At 42.6% G+C, this 21879-nt stretch overlaps 1 protein-coding gene across 11 annotated transcripts in view; it reads left to right on the forward strand.

The window, feature by feature from the left end:
* Positions 1 to 21879, forward strand: part of pde4dip (phosphodiesterase 4D interacting protein) — a 113572-nt gene that overhangs the window by 77691 nt on the left and 14002 nt on the right. For 6 of the 11 annotated variants that reach the window (XM_080887865.1, XM_080887874.1, XM_080887871.1 and 3 more), the window contains 19 exons: positions 5003 to 5140; positions 5494 to 5613; positions 5760 to 5852; positions 6029 to 6238; positions 6354 to 6512; positions 6794 to 6892; positions 7089 to 7226; positions 7319 to 7498; positions 7603 to 7797; positions 7881 to 8135; positions 8285 to 8450; positions 10275 to 10360; positions 10498 to 10664; positions 10967 to 11264; positions 11411 to 11591; positions 11778 to 11894; positions 12541 to 12994; positions 14467 to 14702; positions 14854 to 14899. In XM_080887865.1, the coding sequence (XP_080743991.1) occupies positions 5003 to 5140; positions 5494 to 5613; positions 5760 to 5852; positions 6029 to 6238; positions 6354 to 6512; positions 6794 to 6892; positions 7089 to 7226; positions 7319 to 7498; positions 7603 to 7797; positions 7881 to 8135; positions 8285 to 8450; positions 10275 to 10360; positions 10498 to 10664; positions 10967 to 11264; positions 11411 to 11591; positions 11778 to 11894; positions 12541 to 12994; positions 14467 to 14702; positions 14854 to 14899 (3338 nt within the window). Of the gene's footprint in view, positions 1 to 409; positions 2544 to 5002; positions 5141 to 5493; positions 5614 to 5759; positions 5853 to 6028; positions 6239 to 6353; positions 6513 to 6793; positions 6893 to 7088; positions 7227 to 7318; positions 7499 to 7602; positions 7798 to 7880; positions 8136 to 8284; positions 8451 to 10274; positions 10361 to 10497; positions 10665 to 10966; positions 11265 to 11410; positions 11592 to 11777; positions 11895 to 12540; positions 12995 to 14466; positions 14703 to 14853; positions 14900 to 21879 lie in introns of those variants that run through there. The other 5 variants (XM_080887864.1, XM_080887867.1, XM_080887870.1 and 2 more) reach the window with 3 other exon arrangements.

Genomic DNA, 21879 nt, shown 5'->3' on the forward strand with positions numbered 1-21879 from the left:
CACGTAGATTACTGATTGGCAGCGCGAACTCGAAATTTCGAGTTGCTTTTCTCAAAATTTTGAGTTAATATGTCGAAATTTCGAGAAAATAACTCGAAATTTTGAGTTATGGATCCTTTTTTTTAGTGGCGGAAACGGGCTTCCATAGAGTACAGAAAGACACCAAAAAAATAATTTGGCTTGATTTGACTGTGTTAAAACATTTTTGATGGGCTTTTGGTGTCGAAAATAAATCAGTAGTGAAACTCGTTGCCGTCGTAGTCGTTATTACCAAAGTACTGTGTCCATAGCACATCTGTGGCCAGATTAATTGTGTAAAGTGGACTAGTGTCACAAGAGGGAAAAGGCAGATTTCCCCGGGATTGGCACACCAGATTATTTCGAGCATCAGAGTGAGACATCCTCTCTTTGACACACGATCTTCGGTTTCAGTCCGCGTTGCCTCGTTGTCTCGTTTTGAAAGCACCCGGACGATTGACAGCCTCCGCTGATGAAGTGGACACAGCTGAACGGGGACGCAGACGGGAGCCGGTAAACCTTGGAACATCCAAATCGCTGACTAAGGAAGGAAATCGCGTTTTGTTTCCGTGTTCGTTTCCGGTTGTTACCTGGCAGCAGCTGCGGCAGAGAGATGCTGTCATATAAAGAGACGTCATTGATTTCAAAGGCAGAAAAAGCCGCTGTTGTGACACACTTAACGGGATCGTTCAGGTGGAAACGGCAGGGTTGAAATTCAGCGCAGGAGTGAGATTTGAGTTGACGTCTGTGCTTCCCCACCAAGGAAGTGAAACCCATGACAGAGAAGATTCATTCACATCCGCTCCGAGGGGAAATGTCTTTGGCTGAATTAAAGGCGCTGATCACGTTGCTCAGACGTACCAGCCCGATCGAAAGGTTTGAGTAGTCAGGGAAACGTGGCCACGATGCTGCTGCAGTGTGTTTGTCTCCATTAACGGGCCTACTTTTATTTGATCTGACAAAACAGATAAATAAAATGTCTGAATAGACTGCCACCTCTTTGTTTTCCTGCAGTATCATAAAACATTTCTGCCCAAGATTCACTTTGGTTCAGATTTGACTCTGGACTCTGAATTCATCTTCCTCCTTTATCCATTTAATGGATAACTTGGAAAAACACCAAATGATAGTAGTTCGGGAGAGAAGCATCATCTTTCATCCAGCCCTGCAATGAAATTCTTACATGCATCAAAAGGAAGTGACTTTTAAAGCTCTCTTGTATTATCCGTTCGCCACGTGTTGTGATGCTAGATGTGGTAAAGATGAAGGAGACTTGCAGGATCTGTGCCCGTGAGCTCTGTGGCAACCAGCGCAGATGGATTTTCCACCCAACAGCCAAGCTCAATCTGCAGGTGCTGCTTTCCCACGCGTTGGGCCGTGAGCTGACCCGGGATGGCCGTGGTGAGTTTGCGTGCTCAAAGTGCACCTTCATGTTAGACCGCATGTACCGCTTTGATACAGTGATTGCCCGAGTGGAGGCATTGTCTCTGGAGCGTCTCCACAAGCTACTCCTCGAGAAAGACCGGCTGAGGCAGTGTATTGGAGGCCTGTACTGGAAGAACAACTCAGAGGAGTGCAGCGTGGTCCCCCCTCCATCCAGTGTCAGAGTCGTGACTGAGACGGCGTCTGAAGACGCTCCTGTGGTGGATCTGTCATCACTCCAGGATGTAAGATACTCAGACATGATCCAGGACGATCTTACCTTCTCCGTGTATGAGTCATGGGCTGATAAGGAATACCCTGCCCTGGACCATCATCATCACCACCACCACCACCTCCACCAGTGCACAGGAGCAGACTCCCTCTCTGGTCACAAGCAGAGGCGATGTAGGGGTTGTGCTGCACTTCGAGTTGCTGATTCTGATTATGAGGCTGTATGTAAGGTTCCTAGAAGGCTCGGGCGCAGAAGCACATCCTGCGGCCCAACTACCCGCTGCTCAACAGCCACACAGGAAGTGGAGTTTGTGGCCAGAGGCCCTGGAGCTGATACAGCCATCACCTTTGAGTCACCTTCTGCTGGGATGGAACCTGAAAAGACCATTTGTGAGCAGAAGAGTTCCAGTCCTGCATCATCTGTGGAGTCTCTCAACACCACTGTGGACGTCAGTTGTCTTCCTTTAGATCATAAAGAGAAGGAAGAAACTGACCCAGAGAAAGATGGAAGTGAGGCAATGGTGAGAAGAGACATTCAGTGGGACAAGACCCCATGTGAGAGCTTCCTGTCTGGGTTTGAGATGATGCTGACCCTCTTGCGGGGTTGTGAACACCGGCCAGTGAAATCCCGAAGGGGCAGCAAGATCCCAGTTCTAGTCAAAACCAAACCGGAGCGAGGCCTGTCACTGCCCCTGCACCTATCACTGAGGTTGCCCTATGCAGAGACAGCAGACTGTGAGCTGCACACCCACCACAGTATACCAGAGATCGTGACCTCATGTCCCCAACAGGAGCTCCAGGCTGAGCTGGAAGAGATGGAGGAGCAGTGGATGGATGATTATGTTCTGTGTGGGCCATTTCAGTTTCAGCAGGTACATCAGAAGCCTTGGATACTGGATGGCCTTTAACTTAGCTCATTCAATTTGCAGGATTAATAGTTATAGCTTTTTAATGGGAAGCATGTTCCAAAGCCTAAAGATCTGGGTGCCTCTCAGACTTGAGAAAGGTGCAATAGTCTGTGGGGTTGCACTTTATAAAATACTTGTCAGGGTTGGGTTGCTTTAAAATCTTATTTACAGTCAAAGTGCTGACTTCTTGCAGCTGTAAACAGCCTTAAATTAGTTGCAAACTCTAAAACACACTATATATAAATAAAAAAATATAAATAAATATAATATAATAATATGGAGAACTTTGTAGGAAAATTATAGGTAGTAATTTTAAACCCAGGTGTAATCCTATTACAATCACTGAAGTTATTTTTTTTATCAAAAAAAGTGAGTACAAACTAGGGGACAAGTGTCAGATTTGCTCCACATTAGAATCAGATGTAGGGGCGTCAGAATAAAGCAAACTATTTCTGACCAGCATCCACACTGAGTGAGGTCAGACCCCTCTTAATCTTCTCTTGCTTGTCTCCTCCACTGCTGACAAAGCTGAACACACTCACCGCCTTGATTACCCTCAAAGGAAGCATAAATAACCCTCTTTTACGGTATCTTAGCGACCCTTCCATTGCTATGGAAACCGTTTCCAAGGTCTGCAGCCATCGCTCTGTAAAGGCTCTTCTGTCTACTGCAGCTTCATAACTTCTATTGTCATGTTAATGAACAGTTAAAATGTGGTTCAGTCTGAAAGGAGCGTACAGACACACAACAGCTATGTGATAGTCTATTATTGTCAAACATATACGGCTATTGTAATGCAATACACAAAACTGCACAGTGCACACATTAGTCCAGGAATGAAGAAACAAATATGTCATTCATACAACTAAACTCTGGATTATTTTGCTGAGATTTCTGTACCCTTGTGGTAAAGTACTCAACGTGTAATATCAGCAGAACTGTTAGAAGCTTTCTGGGTCTTGTTCTGGCTCATCACTCTCTGGCCTCCAAAGATGAAGAGCAGCTGTCTTACAGTGCGATTTATGACTAGGTTCATACAAAAATAATAATAATAATAATGGATTGCATTTATATAGCACTTTTCGAGACCCTCAAAGCGCTTTACAATTCCACTATTCATTCACTCTCACATTTACTCACTGGTGGAGGCAAGCTACAGTTGTAGCCACAGCTGCCCTGGGGCAGACTGACAGAAGCGAGGCTGCCATATCGCGCCATCGGCCCCTCTGGCCACCACCAGTAGGCGGTAGGTGAAGTGTCTTGCCCAAGGACACAACGACCAAGACAGACAGAGCTGGGGATTGAACCGGCAACCTTCCGGTTACAAGATGAGCTTCCCAACCCCCCCCCCCCCCCCAAAATACTGTTTTCTGAAGCAAATACGAGGCTCACCGAGTCAAATCAGGAAAATATCTTGTGATTTTTTTTTTTTGTTATTTGATACTTGCTTACTACAATACAGAATGTCCAAAGGCTCACAAATGGGGAATTCTGTTTTTAAATTCCTGACTACTGAGACCATGCTTTGGGGGGGGGATCTGCTTCACATTTATTGAAAGGGCCTTGGAAAAGTATATTTTAGTGTATGTAGGATTTGATTAATGGTTTTGACCAGAAATCAGTGTTCAAATGTTCCCGACTGTTGTTTTAAAACACATTTCAGAAATGAACTGGGGATGACACAATTTCTAAGCCCCTACAAGTATCTTATTCTGCATTATGTTGCATATCAGATTATTTAATTCAATCAGACAACATAGTGATGTAAATATTAGCCCCATTCTAGTGTAATTCGTTAATATATAGAAAATGAAGCGATCGTTCCTCTGGTACAAATCCAGTTGGTTTACGCTTTCTTTCTTTTCACCACACTGCTTGACACAGTGTTGCTCTGGGACACAGCTGAAATGACTGTAGAAAAGGCTGCGCACAGAGCTAATGTCTCCAAGGGCTGAGTGACATCACATCATTACAGTCTCATAAAAACAAAAACAAGGAAGTCAACAAAATGCTGCTATGGCAACACCCACTTCCAGAGGAAGCCATCCGACACCAAGCTGACATCACTTTCCACTTTCACTCCATCATCCACACAACAGCTGCAACAATAATAAAAGACTGTGTTTATCTGGAGGACTATAACTTTTAATCCTTGGTTAAGAACCAAACTTTAAATTTAGGTTTGTCACAGCTCATAATAACCCACAAGTATACATTCGTAACATGTGATGCAAAGAAAAGCAGACTAATCAGACTGCTACTATAACGTTGTAATCAACAAATGTTAAGACTTAACAACTGTATTCATGAATCATCAGTAATATGATAAAAATGTACTGTTTCATCTCCATACCTCATCATAATCTACTAACACATTCTCCTCACTGGCGAATCTGTCATGCTTCCTCCTGTCTCTTTTTCAGCGATTGATTGACAATCAGCAGGGTCAGCTCAGTTATTATGAGAGTGCTGCAGGTCAGTGTGTTGGCGAGCTGCAGAAGGCCCAGGATCAGGTGCGCTCACTACAGGCCAAGATCAGAGAGAGCGAGACGAGGAACCAGGTACAAAGACACCAGTCTCCAAAACTACCGCTTCATCTTCTTTTTGCCTTCATATACTTTGAACTTGAAACATGACACTGTCAAAATATCCACTTGTACAGCTCTTAGGAGAGCTGAAGCCTATCCTTGCTAATATTTGGCCAATGGCAAGGCACACCCTGGACAGATCGCTGGTGTTTTGCAAGGCCAACACAGACAGTCATTCACACTTACATTCATACGTACAGCTAGTTTAGAATTGCTAATGAATCTAACATGCATGTCTTTGGACTGTGGGTGAAAACATACAAACACATGCCGTAATATATTCCAGATAATGTGGAATTTTGTTCTGGGTGTTTGTGTGTATGTAGAAGCTGCAGGAGCGTCTAGGTGAAATGGAGCTTGAGCTGCGATCGGCCCAAGAGGATGCCCAGCAACAGGAGAGAAATATCCAGAACCTCACTGATACTGTAAACTCCAAACAGGCAGAGGTACAGTAGTGATAAATAAGGCTTGATAGTAAATAAAGGAGGGAATTCAAAATCTGAGCATTGCAGAGAGAATGAAAGTAAGGTCAGAGGTGGAAGTGCTGAAAACCCCACAGTTTCACACATGAATTGTGCCTTTGATTGTGCAGGTTGCAGAGCTGTACAGGGTGATTGAGGAGCAAAATAAGACACTGTGCTCACTCAAAGAGCTTGCCAACCGCAACCAGCTGCAGCAGCTACAGGTTGGTCCTCCACACAAAGCACAGTTCTGTTTTATTAATTACCAAGCTGCCTATCTAAAATAATTTTTCAGCATACAATAAAAACATGTTTCAGAGTTGAGTTGAGTTTCATTCCTGTTTGGTTCCTCACCTGCCCTTTATGTCTTTCTTTCTTCCCTGACTGGTTTTACTTGTAGGCGTCTGGTGCAGAGACTATTAGAGGTCAGGGTGAGGTCCTGGCTCTGCAGGCCTCTCTGTTCCAAGCTCAACTGGAGCTGCAGGCTGGACAGAGAGCCCAGTGTCAGGCAGTCAGGACTCAGGAGGACCTGAACCGGGCCCTGGAGAGACTAGAGAAAGAGCTGCAGGGGTCGCTGGAACACAAGAGGGAGGCAGAGAGACACAACCAGGTGAGAAAATGACTTTTTTTTTTTAATGAGGGTGTTTTCGTCATTCTTCTTTTCTTTGTTTTAATTGCATCGTGGTTCTTTTCACTTTATCGTGTTGTGCATGCGCGACACTCAGGAGCTGCAGCTAGCTCTAGAAAAGGCTCGATCAGCTCTCCAGGAGAGAGAGGAGCAACTGAGAGAGGGTGAGCGAGAGAGACAGAGAGAAAAGGAGGAGAGAGAGAAGATCATCAGCGAGCTGAAGGCTTCCCTGAAGACCAAAGAACAGCTGGTGGAGGTTGGACACAATCAAATAGTCTGTAAACAGTAAACAAACCATCATGTTCGACGATAATAAATACAAACAGATCTCATTCTTGTCAATATTGTATAATAAACACAGAAGTGCACATGACTAATGCTTAAAATGCTCCGCATCTGAGCAAAGAACGAGCTGCAGTTGCTCTCACAGCCCCTAGACGCTTTCTGAAAACTTCAGCTCCATTCAAGCTCTATTTTGTCTTTGTGGATAAGTAGGATTGTAATTACTCTGCAGTTGACGGTCTGTTTGCTGTCCAGCAGGACTGCTGTGAGTTCCTGGAGGATCCAACGGAGAAAAGAGACTCTGTGCTTCAGAAACTTCGCCAGCGTATAAAGGAGCGAGACGGAGCTCTGGAGGTAAACACAGCAGTACGCTCGCCAACACATGACAAAAGCCAAAACAATTAGACCAACACAACGTGTCCTGTGAACTCCTTTATATCATGTTAATTGTTAGTAGTCTAAGATGGTTGAGTTTGTGGGTTTAGATTTTAACACATGCCATTTTAGTTAGATGGAGGTTAAAACAACTTTATTTCCACAAACCCTGCAGAAAATAGTGGATGAGAAGTTCCGCTGCATGGAGGAGAAAGACGAGGAGACTCGTCGCCTGCAGCTGCTGCTCAGAGAAAAGGAGAGAGATCTAGAGAGACAGCGCTGCGTCCTGGCCAGCAATGAGGAGACCATCACTGTAAGAGGACACACAAAATAAACTCATCTTTTTTTCTTGGCAGTATGTTGCCTCATCTTGCTTCCTTATTGGAATGTTTGTGTCTGTATCAGAGCCTGGAAGTACTGCTGCGGGGTAAGGCTCTGGAGCTGGAGCAGGTGTGTGATGCCTGGAGGAACGTCCAGAGGCAGCAGGGGGAGAGTGAGGAGAGGCAGAGCTGCATCCTGAGAGAGAGAGATGCCATCATCAACCAGCTGCAGAAGGCACTGCACACTGGCACACAGGAGGCTCAGGTAGAGAGAGATCGGCAGGAAGAGTAACATATGTTCCTGCAGAGAAATATTCCCAGGATCGTGTTAACCAATAAGTATATTCTTGTTTCTTATCTCATCTGCAGGATCTGCGCTGCTCCTTGCTGGCTCAGATCCAGTCTGCTCCAGGTGATGTTCTGGAAGAGCTTAAGGTCCGGCTCCACCTCAAAGACCGCCTCTTCCAGGAAGTACTGGCTGACCGGACCCATCAAGCTCAGGAGCACCAGAAGGAAGTTCAGGATCTCCTCAGAAGCATCAACAGCAGAGACCAGTATATTAAGGTAGAGCAGATAAAGCATGTGAAATCCGAGAGTGAAAAGAAAAGGTTGAATATACAGAAAACCTGACAACACTCTCCCTCCAGGACTCTGCAGTCCGCCTGAGTGAGGTCATAACTGAGCAAAAGTCAAGACTCCAGGAACTTCGCAAACAGCTGAGCTCAGGTTTTGGATCACAGCCTGACTTTGGAGCAGACTTGGCTTTGGAGCTTCAGGCAGTGCAGGAGGAGCTTTTTCTGGCTCTAAGGAGGGAGAAGGAGAGTCAAGAACTTACCAGGAGTCAGACTGCAAGGCTAGACTCCCTCAACAGGACTCTGCATGTGAAGGAGGAGATCATCAGGGTTAGTGTGTGAGAATACAGAAGGTATCTGTGGAGTATAGTAGAACCTCTTGTCTAATAAGCTGATAGTGTGTGTATGTTGCCTATGCTTGTATGTATATACATGTCATGAGTTCTATGCGTGTGAGTTCATGTTTGTTTGTGCTGCAGGATTTTCAGAGGCAGATGGTGGATCCTTCAGGGCTCCCTCTGGTGGAAAGACTGACCCAGGAGGTCCAGGAGCTGCGGGAGAGACTGGGTCAGGAGGATAGCCCTCCAATGAGAGGCCCTGTCCTAGGCCGTGACCGGCCTAACAGCAGGCAGCCTGACTTTGGAGGTGGGCACCAGAGAAGCATGGGACAGTATCTGTAACAGCAGCACTTCTAGCACTGGGGAGCGGTGACTGTAGAATGGCTTACTGCACTGTGGTGATGGGATATGTACCATAAATCTATCAGCTGAAACTCTTTGGTGTGAAAATACTAACATGGAAAGTAGATGAAAGCGGACGGATGGATATTGATCTGAACTTGTAGCGTCCCAAAAAAGAACATCTTGTTTAATAACTTTATAAATGTTGTAGTGCAGTTATTGTGAGTTTGCACAATTAGTGCTGCTTCTTTTGCGTGTAAATGATAGCAAGGCATTTAATTTTTAATTTTTTGAATAACACATCATATTATGATTATAACTGCAAATATTGTGGTAGTGTGCGCTTCAGAATGTAACCTTTATATGATGGTGTTTGTGTGCCTTTGCATGTTTTTTGCAGCAAGTTTGAGATTTCTGTATACTTAACTCAAGTCACATGCTGTCTGAAGATCATGGAAATCTGAGCACATTCCACATTGTGTTTAGTACAGTGACTGTGTATATTTAGTTTGCATGTTTGCTTCTGTGCATTCCAACAACTACTGGTCCAGTTGCTCTGTTGCTGTTGTTGTTAAATGAACGAATGTCACACTAGAACACAGTAAGTATGAAGTATCAAACTGAATAATATATGTGCGTCTGCACAGACACCACGAGAAGCCACATTTGTTGCATTGTAGGCATTTCTGCACCTTTTTCCTTGAATTTTTCCCCGTCCAGAGCCAAACACCCTTCAAAGTGGTTTGTAATAAATAATAAACATACTGTACCTGATTAATGCCTTTGTGATTTCAGAGGTTTCAGATTATTCTACTTTAGTACTTGCGAAAGCTGAAATTCTCCTTTTTTTCCTTCTTTAATGTGCAATGTTCAGTATTAACTCACGTAAAACACACAGTGGCACAAGCACATGGTCCACCTTTCAGAGGAAAATCTCTCCTTCATTCCCCCTCACTGAGTGAAAATGTGTCAGACTGAAACATCTGATTAATATGCATAAATGTCATAATTTGAAATTTAGCATATAGAGATTAAGTTGATGCCAAGGTCACATTTATTTATCTTTAATTTTTTAAATTCATTATTTATCAAGAAATAATAGACATAAACATCAATCACATAAGAGGAACCTGCCCCTGTATCTGATCTGGATACTAGTAAATTTGCATACCGATACCTTAATATATAATTGTTTACTTATATCTGCAAATACAGACATTGTGGTAATGCTAGTAATCATTACTGGTGAGGTAAATACAGTTTTCTTCCATTATTTTAATTCAATATTAAAATGAATAATTACTTTTTACCAGTCTTCATAACAGTAACTCATCTTAAACATAGACTGTGAGGCAGTCCTGCCTTAGCTCTTTGTCAGCTACCACTTTATTTCCAAGGCTCAGAACACTCAACATCCTGTCATCTTCAGGGATTTTTAAGCCTTCTCCATCCGTCTTTTAAGTCTTTCTCGCTGGTTTTAAATTCTGGATTAAACTCTATATGACTATCCCTGGGATCCCATTCTAGGGCTTAAGTGTAATCCCCTTTAAACTACAGCAGAGTGCAATAAACAAGAAAATCAAACTCATACAGCCTAACACTCAGACTGTTAGACAAGGCTGTGCTACAAATTACCAGCATGATTCTGAGGGTGAATAATATTAGAAGAATTGAGCAAGTGATGGTCTCACACTCAGTTGTAAAACTTCTGAAATGCTCAAAACTGAAGTAAAAGAAAAAGCAGATTGATCTTCTTCTGATTTGGTTGTCTTTGGTCTGCTTCCTGCAGAGCTGAGCGCTGAGGATGATGTTGAGGCTGATGATTTGAACACTGAATACACTGAAAGCATCGACGAAGAAGAGACCGACACCAAGGTATGAGAGCAACCTTCAGCTGTTATTGTTCATCTTGCTTATACAGATAAATCCTGCAGAATAAATATTATGCACAATGTACTGTTTCTAATCATTTGATCAGAATTATTGATTCATTTACTTCTGCGTGTGTACAGAGTTCTGAAGGTCCAGAGAAGAATCTGTCCCACGGCATGCTGCTTGAAAGTCAGGGGCTAATCAAAGTCAAGCAGCTGGTGGAGCAGAAGAGGCTGGTTGAGAGAGAGCTGGGAGAGCTGAAGGCTCAGCTGGAGAAAGCGGGATTCTCTTCAGTATCACAGATGAGGTCATTTTTTTGAGATTTTAAACTCCAAATTAGTCTGTTTTGTCTCTAGTAGTGTAACGGTTAATGCATATGATTCCAGCTGAAGACACAAATCGCCGTTGGAGTTAATCAGGAAGGGCATCTGGTGTAAACTCTGTCAAATCAAAGCCTGTGGAGCTACACATAGCGACACCTTTTGGCAAAGCTGAAATTAGCTTACTATTTTCTGACAACACTAATCTATTCTTGGCCACTAGAGGACAGTAGAGTCTATCTATATAGCTATTTATCTATTTATTTATTGTAACCTCCCTCTGTTACAGGAAAGCTCTGTTCAGCTTGCAGGTAGAGAATGAAGAAGTAAAGCGTCATCTGAATGGAGGGTTGGAGTGTGCCAGTGAACAGAGTGATGAGCAAAATGCACTGGATGGTGAAGACAAGGATGAAAATGAGTTGGATGTGACCATAGAAGAAGAAGAGGAGGAGGAAAACTCTGAATTGTGGGATGCCTGGGAAGGAGAGCTTTGCCTGTCCCAGGCCAAGAGCCAGAGCAATGATGAACAAAGGAAAAGGAGAGCCAGCAGACATCAGACGTTGCCACTGGACTCTAAATCGTCACAGGTGGGAGGATCCTAAATATACTATTATTGCACCATTCTGTAAGGTGTGGTGTAAATTAAAAACAAGAAAGTATCAATTTAAAAGCCACACTTGGTGTTTAAAATTGTTTTTGACAGTCACGATCTTTCCTCCCTGTCTGTAACCAGTACAATGACCTGGGTGGCGAGCTGTTCGCAGATTCACAACAGGCCACTGCGTCCTCTGCAGTTTGTGAGAAGGCAGTTCATCTGCAGCAGAAAAGCAAAGAGCTGCAGGAGAGGCTAATGGTTTCTGAGGCCACAGTGCAGGCTCAGGCCGAGCAGCTCAAAGACTACAGGGACTTGCTCAGTGAGTGGACACAAACTTCGCACTTTTCCTTTTAACAAATGTGGCGGTGATACTGAATTTGTGATGTCAATAATAAGATAAGACCTCAAAATGGTCCAAAAAATGCTATGAAGTTGACGAGGATAGTAGATCCAGCAGTGTCAAACATAATGAAATAAAGCTTCTTCTTCTTCTGTATCCCTGCAGCAGAGACAGCAGTGCAGCAGGACAGTAAACAGATCCAGGTAGACCTCCAGGATCTGGGCTATGAGACCTGCGGCCGCAGTGAAAATGAAGCTGAGAGAGAAGAAACCAGCAGCCCCGGTGTGTATTATTATCACCATATAAAAGACGCTGTGGTTCTTTGAGACCCTTTGTTTTGAATTTTATATCAGTAATGTCATTCAATTCTGATTAATGTTTTATTAAGAGTTGTTTCTAGTCATACAATGTCCGTAAATATCCTGAAATTGATCTCGTCAGTGTTATTTGTCGGGGTATCATAGAAACAGCAGAGGGCAGCCAAGTGCAGCCTTTGTGCCAAACAGTAGCCTTCTCTTCACGGTCCAGTGCATTCTACTCAGCACTGTTTGCATTCCCAGCTTAAAAGCTCGATGGTTAGTCAAAACTTTGACCTGAAGCCTTGGCCTGTAAAATGAGAGTTCCTGGCTGCTCTATTATACTGTGGTTTGGTTTTCATTGACCCCTTAGAGGGAAATCAAATCAATAGAAGCTACTCTGAGTGATTGCCATGAAAGTTTTTGAGAGCCAGAGTTGTATTTGGATGAAAGGGTAGTCTGCTACTAGGTTTTATACACATATCTCATAATTTTAAAGTACCCCAGACTATGGGCCTTAAGATGACATTAACTGATGTTACTGATGCTTTGTTTTTTCAATCATATATTTCAGTGTCACTCACAGGAAACAGAGTCTGAATCTGATGAACACATTGTATGTTTCCTGACAGAGTTTGATGACCTAGAAATGTGTACGTCTCTGGAATGCGGTTCCCAATGGTGGCCTGCCAGCAGCAATGACAAAACCACCACCCAGAGCTGCGGTTATGGTAACGAGGCCTCCTCTCTCCAGCACCTTGTTAAGGACCTCCGCTCACAGCTATCCCGCTCCCAGGGAGTGATCTCCGGGCTCCAGAGCCGCCTCCGTTCCCTCTCTACCTCTAGTGAATATGGTCCTTCGATACCCCACAAGGTCAACTGGTCCATCCAGACATCAGCTTCACAGAGCCAGGCAGAGGATAATGAGGGCTGGCAGTCATCTAAGGGAGGTCAACTACATTCACCCCATCACCCAGACAAGGACCTAGAGAGGCTTGCTTCTCGTGTAGATGCACTGGAGGACCAGCTGATGAAAGGTGGAAAGAAGGCTGCGGCAGAGGATGGAGTGTCTGCCACCTTGCCAGGGTAAGAAAGATGTTGCGATGCAGTTTTTTGTTTGTTTTGCTTTTTTTCTAACTCTTTTCTTTGTTGGTGGGGTGGGATAGTAGTTTCTTTTGTTTCCAGTTCAACACAATGAGTGTTTGTGCCAACACCAAGAACATAAACCAGATCAATATAAACAGATTATTTGACAGTTCAAGAGTGGCTGCTTTTTTACCCTAAATAGTGCCAGGAAGAGTCTGCTTCTGCAGAACCTCAGACAACGCCAAGCTGTCGTAGTCCAAAAATGTAAAATTCCGGAAATTCCTGAGGCATAGAGATCAGTCCTGTTGTCAGACAAAGAACCAGTGCCCATCACCAATTTCAGTCGTTTGTTGGAGAAGAATAGGAATATCTTCATTAAAAAGCTACAAGCTTGCAAATCTGACTTGGTTAAATCAAACTTTTACTATTGTTGTCAAATATAGGTAAATTTCAGTAATTCAGTCTTTTACTGATTATTTTCCTTTTGAATGCCATTAATAAAATCCTTCATCTGATAATGATGAATTGAATAAAGCGCTTTATACAGCATTCCTCTACATTTTTTAAAATTTCTATCCACAGCTATGCTCAGCCTGTCCTGTACATGTATTACATTTTAAAATGTTAATAGCTTAATGCTCATTATAGCTTTATTATAGCAAATATATTAAAATTGTATCTATTGGTAACTTTATGGTGAAATAAACCAGGAAAATAATTTTTAAAAGACACTACAAAAAATCATAATATGGACTCGCTGGGGTGGGGGGTTGAGGGGTGGGGGGGGGTTGATTGACAGAAATTGCCTAAAATGAGCAAAAACCCATTTAAACAGTGCTTGTCAGTATCAAGCTTTAGTAATCAAGTGTAACCACAGATGCTTTTATGTAAACTCGGCAGCCTGACAGTGAGGGGATTAACTAACACGAGGTTGGGAACATGCTGCCCCATTTGCCATTTATGAATAAACTGTGTGGCTTCAGTGAAGCTTCAGTTCCAACACTGTGACACTGACTCAGGTAAAATATATAGAGAAATCTTTCCCCCATAGGAAGTAAGTCCAAAGAAATTAGGAGCAGGTGTGAGCAACGGGCATGAGCATATCAGGATAACTTTGGGTTCTGAATGATTGAATAATTACATCTTTAATGACTTTTAAGAAGAACTGTAGATTTACAGTTGGAAAGGTCTCTTGGAGCTGTTTGTAAACAACTGCATAGTTCAAGATCTTCATTTCAAATAGTACAAGTAAAAGTTGTTTAGATGCATCACCACTTTGCAAAGATCTGGAAGAAGAACCAAACTGTCATCCTCAGGTGAGAGGAAATAACATCAACGACACTGCCTTAAAGTGAGGCGAGTTTCACCATGGAATGAGACAGCGCCAAACAATAAAAGAAGCAAAAAAGCTTTCAGGTATTATTTTACACATTGTCAGGTGTGCTACATTCTTCTTTCTTTTCATTGTGCAGAAAATTCGACACGCTGATCCAGGCTCAGGCCAAAGAACTGTCTCACCTCCGCCAGCGGCTACGAGAGGGTCAGGGTGTGTGCAGCATCCTCACCCAGCACCTGGGAGACACAACCAAGGCGTTTGAGGAGCTGCTGAGAGCCAACGACATCGACTACTACATGGGCCAGAGCTTCAGGGATCAGTTAGCTCAGAGCAGTGCTCTGGCACAGAGAGTTAATGCCAAATTTGGTGGAAGTGAGTCTGTTTTTGTTGTTTCATTGTACAGCCTTAAAATCAGAGCAGATGCGAAGTCTCAGAAAGTACAAACGACACCATGGATTTCTCATGAGCAGGGAGTGCAGATAACAGTTAATGATATTGATGCTCTTTCTTTGTTTTCAAACAGGAGATTGTTCCGAAAACCCAGATAAGACAGAGCTACTTGCCATCCGGTCAGTCCTCATTACAGCTTTGTGTGTGTGTGTGTGTGTGTGTGTGTGTGTGTGTGTGTGTGTGTGTGTGTGTGTGTGTGTGTGTAAAAATTAATTATATTCCATTATTCCACTTCACAATTATTGTGATCCAAAAATGTTAAGCTACACAAAGATGTTTCACATAATAAATTTTTTTTTTGGGGGGGGGCTATAATGTTTTTGGTCAATCTCAAACATTATACTGAATACTGAATGTGAAAAATGGCGTAATTCACCATATTGTCATTCTGCATTTTTCAGCTTTCGCATTTTCAAATACCACATTGATGCACCTTCAGGGTGATACTTAATCTCTAATGCTGTATTGTGTTGTTATACTACACAATACAACATTAGAGATTAAAGCCTATCAATACACAAGATATATTTACATTACATAACAATGAAATAACTATAGAAATCGCAGCTTGTTCCATTAACATTACAGGAGAATGTAGGACAATACTAAAATATGAAATCTAAAATAACTACATATTTTCCTGTTTAAGCAGACAAGCTTAATTATAAGAAGTTGCATTCCTTTCTGACATGAAATGAAATATAAATCCATGCCATCACAGTTAGTAGCTGTTCTGTGTATTAAAATAGAGTTATACATTTATAATGCTTAATGGTGAGTTTTTAAACTAAAGTTCCTTGTATTTAAGACCAGTCTAAGCTGTTATAAGAACTAATTGAAAGCTACATATTTCTGAGTTGGGAAGGGTCAGCAAAACCATGTATTTCTGTGTTTACTGGGGAAAAAAACTAAGATTTTAAAAGCTGAACATTCCACTTCCTCTCGGCAGCCTTGTTCATTTTCTTGTCCTTTTTTTTCTTACAATCTATGTCAAGTCTGACTTCCTGCTGCAATTCAGTTCAATTCAGTTTTATTTATACAACACCAAATCACAACAGTCGACTGAAGGCACTTAATATTGTAAGGCAGACCCTACAATAATAAAACAGTGAAAACCCCAGCAATCATATGAACCCTTATGAGCAAACACTTTGGCAACAGTGGGAAGGAAAAACTCCCTTTTAGCCTCCAGCAGAACCAGGCTCAGGGAGGGGCGGGGCCATCTGTCACTACTGGTTGGGGTGAGAGAAGGAAGACGGGATAGAAGACATGCTGTGGAAGAGAGACAGAGATTAATAACAAGTATGATTCAGTGCAGAGAGGTCTATTAACACATAGTGAGTGAGAAAGGTAACTGAAGAAGAAACACTCAATGCATCATGGGAATCCCCCAGCAGCCTACACCTATTGCAGCATAACTAAGGGAGGATTCATGGTCACCTGGTCCAGCCCTAACTATATGCTTTAGCAAAAAGGAAAGTTTTAAGCCTAATCTTAAACATAGAGATAGTGTCTGTCTCCTGAATCCAAACTGGAAGCTGGTTCCACAGAAGAGGGGCCTGAAAACTGAAGGCTCTGCCTCCCATTCTACTTTTAAATACTCTAGGAACAACAAGTAGTTCTGCAGTGCGAGAGCGAAGCGCTCTAATAGGGTGATATGGTACTGCAAGGTCATTAAGATAAGATGGGGCCTGATTATTTAAGACCTTGTATGTGAGGAGCAGGATTTTGAATTCAATTCTGGATTTAACAGGAAGCCAATGAAGGGAAGCCAATGCAGGAGAAATATGCCCTCTCTTTCTAGTCCCTGTCAGTGCTCTTGCTGCAGCATTTTGGATCAACTGAAGGCTTTTCAGCGAGTTTTTAGGACATCCTGATAATAATGAATTACAGTCGTCCAGCCTGGAAGTAATAAATGCATGAACTAGTTTTTCAGCGTCACTCTGAGACAGGATATTTCTAATTTTAGAGATGTTGCACAAATGGAAGAAAGCAGTCTTACATATTTGTTTAATATGTGCACTGAAGGACATTTCCTGGTCAGAAATTACCCCAATATTCCTCACAGTGTTACTGGAGGCCAAGGTAATGCCATCCAGAATCTGGTTACTGGCCTTAATTTGACACAGTGCTGCTGATCAAATGTCCAGCTTTTAAAATCTTAGTTTCTCTTTAATAATCCTCAAGCGCAAGTACAAATCGTTAATATTTCTTCAGCAGAAAGCTGTTTAGTTTAAAGAATTTGTAACACACAGGCACCTGATTAGTGTGTTCAATGCCATTTAATGTATCATCACAGCTTTATGATGAAAGAACACAGTTTTACAAGGCTCCATTAAGCAAAAGCTATAAGCACAGATTTTGGCAGCTCATTTCTTTTGCTTGAGCAATGAATGTCCTGGATGTTCAATCACTTGTAACACAACATTGAATTTTGTTTCATAACACAGCTCTTCGATTTTCATGCATGAGTGAGAAGAAAAGAATCACATGGCTGCCCGAGAGGTCAAAAGCACAGACTGTAAATCTGTCACAAAAATACTTAATGCTCATTAAAAAGTACGAACAGTTACATGAATTTCAGTCAATTACCGTAAACACACTAAAACGCTGGCTTGGTCTTTAGAGCTCCACCACTGCTGTTGGATAAAAGTGAGCGCTGGGTCAAATCTCGAAAAACAAACAGTGCTATATGAATAATTAGAGCTCGTCCTCAGAGAGACGTAAACAGGGGGAGGCCTGCAGTAATCTGCCAGCGTGTTATTCCAGCACAGATGGTTGACCAGATGTGAAGGAGAATCAGCGAGTGTGTTTTCTGTGGCAGAAATTTAGCCTTCCCCCTGGTTACGAGTGTACATACAGTGTGTATGGGGTTGCACTGAACTGTTGAACGGTGTGGTCAGTTATGTGTGTCAGCTTGTAAATGCATGAATAATCAGACAGATTTCTTTATATCAAGAAAAACAGGTGAGATGTGTGAAAATTGTGTTGTTTACCACTGATTTTGTTTCTTTGAAAGTAGCACAATGCCTCAGGGATCCAGAACCCTCGTCATAGAATGTGCAATAAACACAGAATAAATTACAGTATCTATTTTAGCTACTAAAGTACGATTATGTTTAAACACGCAAAGTTTCAGGCATTTTTGCTAAAATGGCATCTAAAAAAACACTAATTGCCTGATGACTATTTAGCGTTTTAAATGGATCTGTATGTGCAAATACTGACCTACACGGTTTTTAACAGAACAACACAGAAAAACTCAAACCAATTATATTTACCATCCCTGAACCAACATGACAATCCTGTACAAGTTGGTTGTCTTTAAAAACACTGTCCATGTTAGCTGGAAGGGAGCGTTATGTTGTGTTTATTTAAAACCACTTTCACTCAAAATACAGCTTTTTTTTTTTTACAGTGTTAAACTCATATTAGAAAATGAATTTCCTGCCAGGCTGTCAGGTTCCACCAATTTATAGGCGTTGACACTAGTACATATTTTGCATGGTCTTATGCACATGGCTGCTGTAAGTTGTTAAAGTGTAATCACAGGTAATAAGAACTTACACTTGGGGTTGTTTTTCTGACAACAGTATCTACATAACATGGACAGCAGGCCAAATGTACAGTACATGACATGAGTGACTGCACTGATAGCGTAATACTGCTTAGGCTTTTTGCTGCATTTGGCTCAGGGCATGCCCTCTAATCAGGTTAAGTTATTAAGACCTCAAATGGGGACAGAAATAGGTCAAGAGGAGCTAAACACACAGACACACACGTGCGCATGCGCGTACACACACACACACAGAGGGAGTGAGCGAGAAAGAGAGAAAACGTGAGCGATGAAGCCCGTCAGAGAGAGCGTCACTTTGCTTCAGTGTATCAGGAGCAGCGCGTGGCACTATGCATCCAGCAGAGCACCGATTTCTGTTATGTAAGATTTACTCACCAGAAACCTGGATTTTTTTGTGTTCATGGACAGAAGGCTGGGCATAAGGGATTTTTCTTTCAACCTGAAGCTTTTTAAGTGGAGGATACTTGTTATATTCTGAAACCTTGAAAAGAAAACCATTTTCATTTTGTGATTGCATTTTTGCAGCTAAGATGATGCTTACATGTTTTTATGGATAGACTGGTGTGGCTAGAAAACATATCAGCAAGCAGAAGAAAGAAGGAGCAATGCTTTGTGGGTGATCTTTCATTCAGCTGTTTTTTTTTCTGATGGTTGCTGGAGCATGAACATATAAGCCCTCAGGATCTGGACTTTGATTTAGATGCATAGCTCTGTTTCCTTCTTACTCTTTCGTCACTACATCTCTGCCTCAGGCCTGCTGCTGCTGCAGCTGTGCGTTTGCTGGTGGAGTGAAAGACTGTGTCAAGAGCAGCAACAAGAGGCTTTCTTTTCAGGGAATTATTCAAGCGGTCGTGAACCTAGGAGCAACAGCATCAGAAAAGGAAAAGTGTACAGGAGAGTAGAATTTCCTCAGGGAGTGGAGTAATTTATTTGTTTCCACTTTTAAACCTTTACATTTCTGCTGATCTTCTTATCTTCTTCTTTTTCAATTACCCCTGATTTCAATTTGTTGATCACACCCACAACCCTCTCTGGGAAGCCCAAACCTAATGAGGATTTTCTATGCTTTTCACCTTATCACCCGCGCACTCTGTCGTCTCTCCTGCTGTGTTATGCCCTACCTGTCTAATATACCTTCTGTCACACACATTTTGGGAATCTCTGCATCTATGCCAGTGAACCATTCTCCGTTACCTCTGGAGACCCAGCAGAGAAGAACAAACTGCAGCAGAGTTCAATAGAAACGGTGCAGACAGAGGAGGCATGGTCGCTCACCCAGGTGGAGGGTGTTAGGAGCGGAGGGTGACTGAGGGTGGGTGATGGCTCCTCTGTGGAAAGTCATGCTGTCTAAAAGCAGCCCACTGTACAGAGACTCTCTGTTCTCTTTCTCCCTGTGGGAGTGGAAAGCTCAGGAGAGAGAGCTGTTGCTGCTGAAGAAACACACCGACAGGGAGAGGAGAGCAATGCTCACACAGCTCGACAAGTAAGACAGCACAAAAAAAGAAACATGTTATCAATTTGAAACAGTATAACAAGCTTCTGTTATTTCAGTTACAGTCATGTTTATGCATTAACTATATGAGCAAAGCATCTAGTTTGTTTAGAGTTAATGTTTGAAGTGAGGGAAACTGGCAGACTAGTGCTATCATAAGAGGTCAATTTGTTGTTCTGGGTGTTCGCCTTCATCCTCTGATGAATGTGCCCTTCACACTCACCAAATCTAATCCCAGATGATTGTTGTTGATGGTTGTTGACCAGCGTGTTAGAGTTCTTCCATTCTTTCATTAGAGTTCAGCAGGCTTGGACAATCAGTGCTAAGATGGACCGAGGCTGTTCTAGCAGCTCTAGTCTTCCAGCACCTTACTAATCCACTTGGTTGGCTATTTCTTGAATTCGTCTGTAGTTTACCAAAGACAAAAAGGAACTTCAAAAAGGGTAACTTGTGGTTTTTGTAAAGTAATATTCATAATCTACACTGCTCAAAAAAAGTAAAAGAATAATTTTCAATCAGAGTATAGCATCAAGTCAGTAAAACGTCTTGGATATTGTTTTGGTCAGTTATGTAGGAGAAGGTGTTGTTATTCAGTTTCAGTTGTTTTGGTGTTAATTAAATTAATAACATCTGTGTAGGACTCTGGCATTTTTTCCCTCCTTATCCATCTTCTTTCACTAGTTTCACATTTGGATAGAGTCACGGGGGTGGCCTGACGTCCACTAGTGAGCTCTGAGCACCATGGAGCCCGGTTTCCATTTGCCATAGAATACAGAATTGGCAAGTCCACCACTAGGACCCTGTGTTTTTCAAATATGAGAGCATGTTCACCCTGAGCACATGTGAGAGATATTGGTGGTAGGTCAGTGATGGTCTGGAAAGACACATCATTGGAGGGACACGCAGACCTCCACAGGCTGGACATCAGCACCCTGACTGCCATTAGGTATCAGCCCTGCAGGTGTTATTTTTCTGGTACAGGCATAGATGTGTAGTGCTGTGAAAAAATATTTGCCCCCTTTACAAAGGGCAGCTTTTAAATGATTCATCCTTAGCAGGGTTGCTGGGAGCTGGAGCCTATCCCAGCTAACATGAGGCAGGGTACACCCTGGACAGATCATGGTCTGTTGCAAGGCATTCAAAGCTATTTGCAATTTAGAACGACCAGCTAATCTAACCCCATTAATTGCATGTCTTTGGACTGTGGGGGGAAGCCAAAATACCTGGAGAGTACCTACAGAAATACAAAGAACATATAAACTCCACACAGAAAGGCAGAGTTGAACTCAGGAACTTCTTTCTGTGAGGCAATTGCTAATCGCTGTGCCACCATGCTGCCCAGTTGATGATTTCATTTATTAAATGGAAAAAGCTATGCAAACCTAAATGGAACCATGTGGGAAAGTAGCTGCACCCTGGAGCCCTCCTAAACCTTCCATCCATTCATCCATCCATCCTTTTAACCAACCTCCATCCATCACCATTACACCACAGTGTTTTCCTAATGGTGTGGCATTCTTTTTATGAAATGCTGTGTTTATCATGATTACATTAATACCAAACCCAATGAACAGTGTCAGACGAAGGGCAAACGTTTGCTTATATAGTTCAGGATCAGCGAGGGTGTGTCAGCTGGAGTTTCATTCAACATCAGCGGTGAGAAAGGGTCTGTGAACAGGTAGACATAGCATTAGCTGATGTTGACAGATTGGGTTCCAGAAATGAGGAGTCGAGCACAGTGGAGGGTGGAGAGTTTCACGGGAGTGAGTCGGAAGGAGGCGAGCAGAAGGAGTGAAGCCATCTGTGAGCAGGAAGGTCCTTGTGGCTGAACAGGTAAATCGTTCTGACAACTGACCATGAGGTGCAGTTAGAGATGGGACTTGATACCAATTCAGCAATTACAATTCCATCATTGATATCATTTATCCATTCGATTCCTTATCGATTCAATTATTGGTTCTCATTGGTTCCACTTTGAGAGTCACCACCAAGTAGCGAAGCAGCATATCAAAGACATTACATTTGTGCAA

This window comes from Rhamphochromis sp. 'chilingali', assembly GCF_963969265.1.
Source record: "Rhamphochromis sp. 'chilingali' genome assembly, chromosome: 7".
Lineage (NCBI taxonomy): Eukaryota > Metazoa > Chordata > Actinopteri > Cichliformes > Cichlidae > Rhamphochromis > Rhamphochromis sp. 'chilingali'.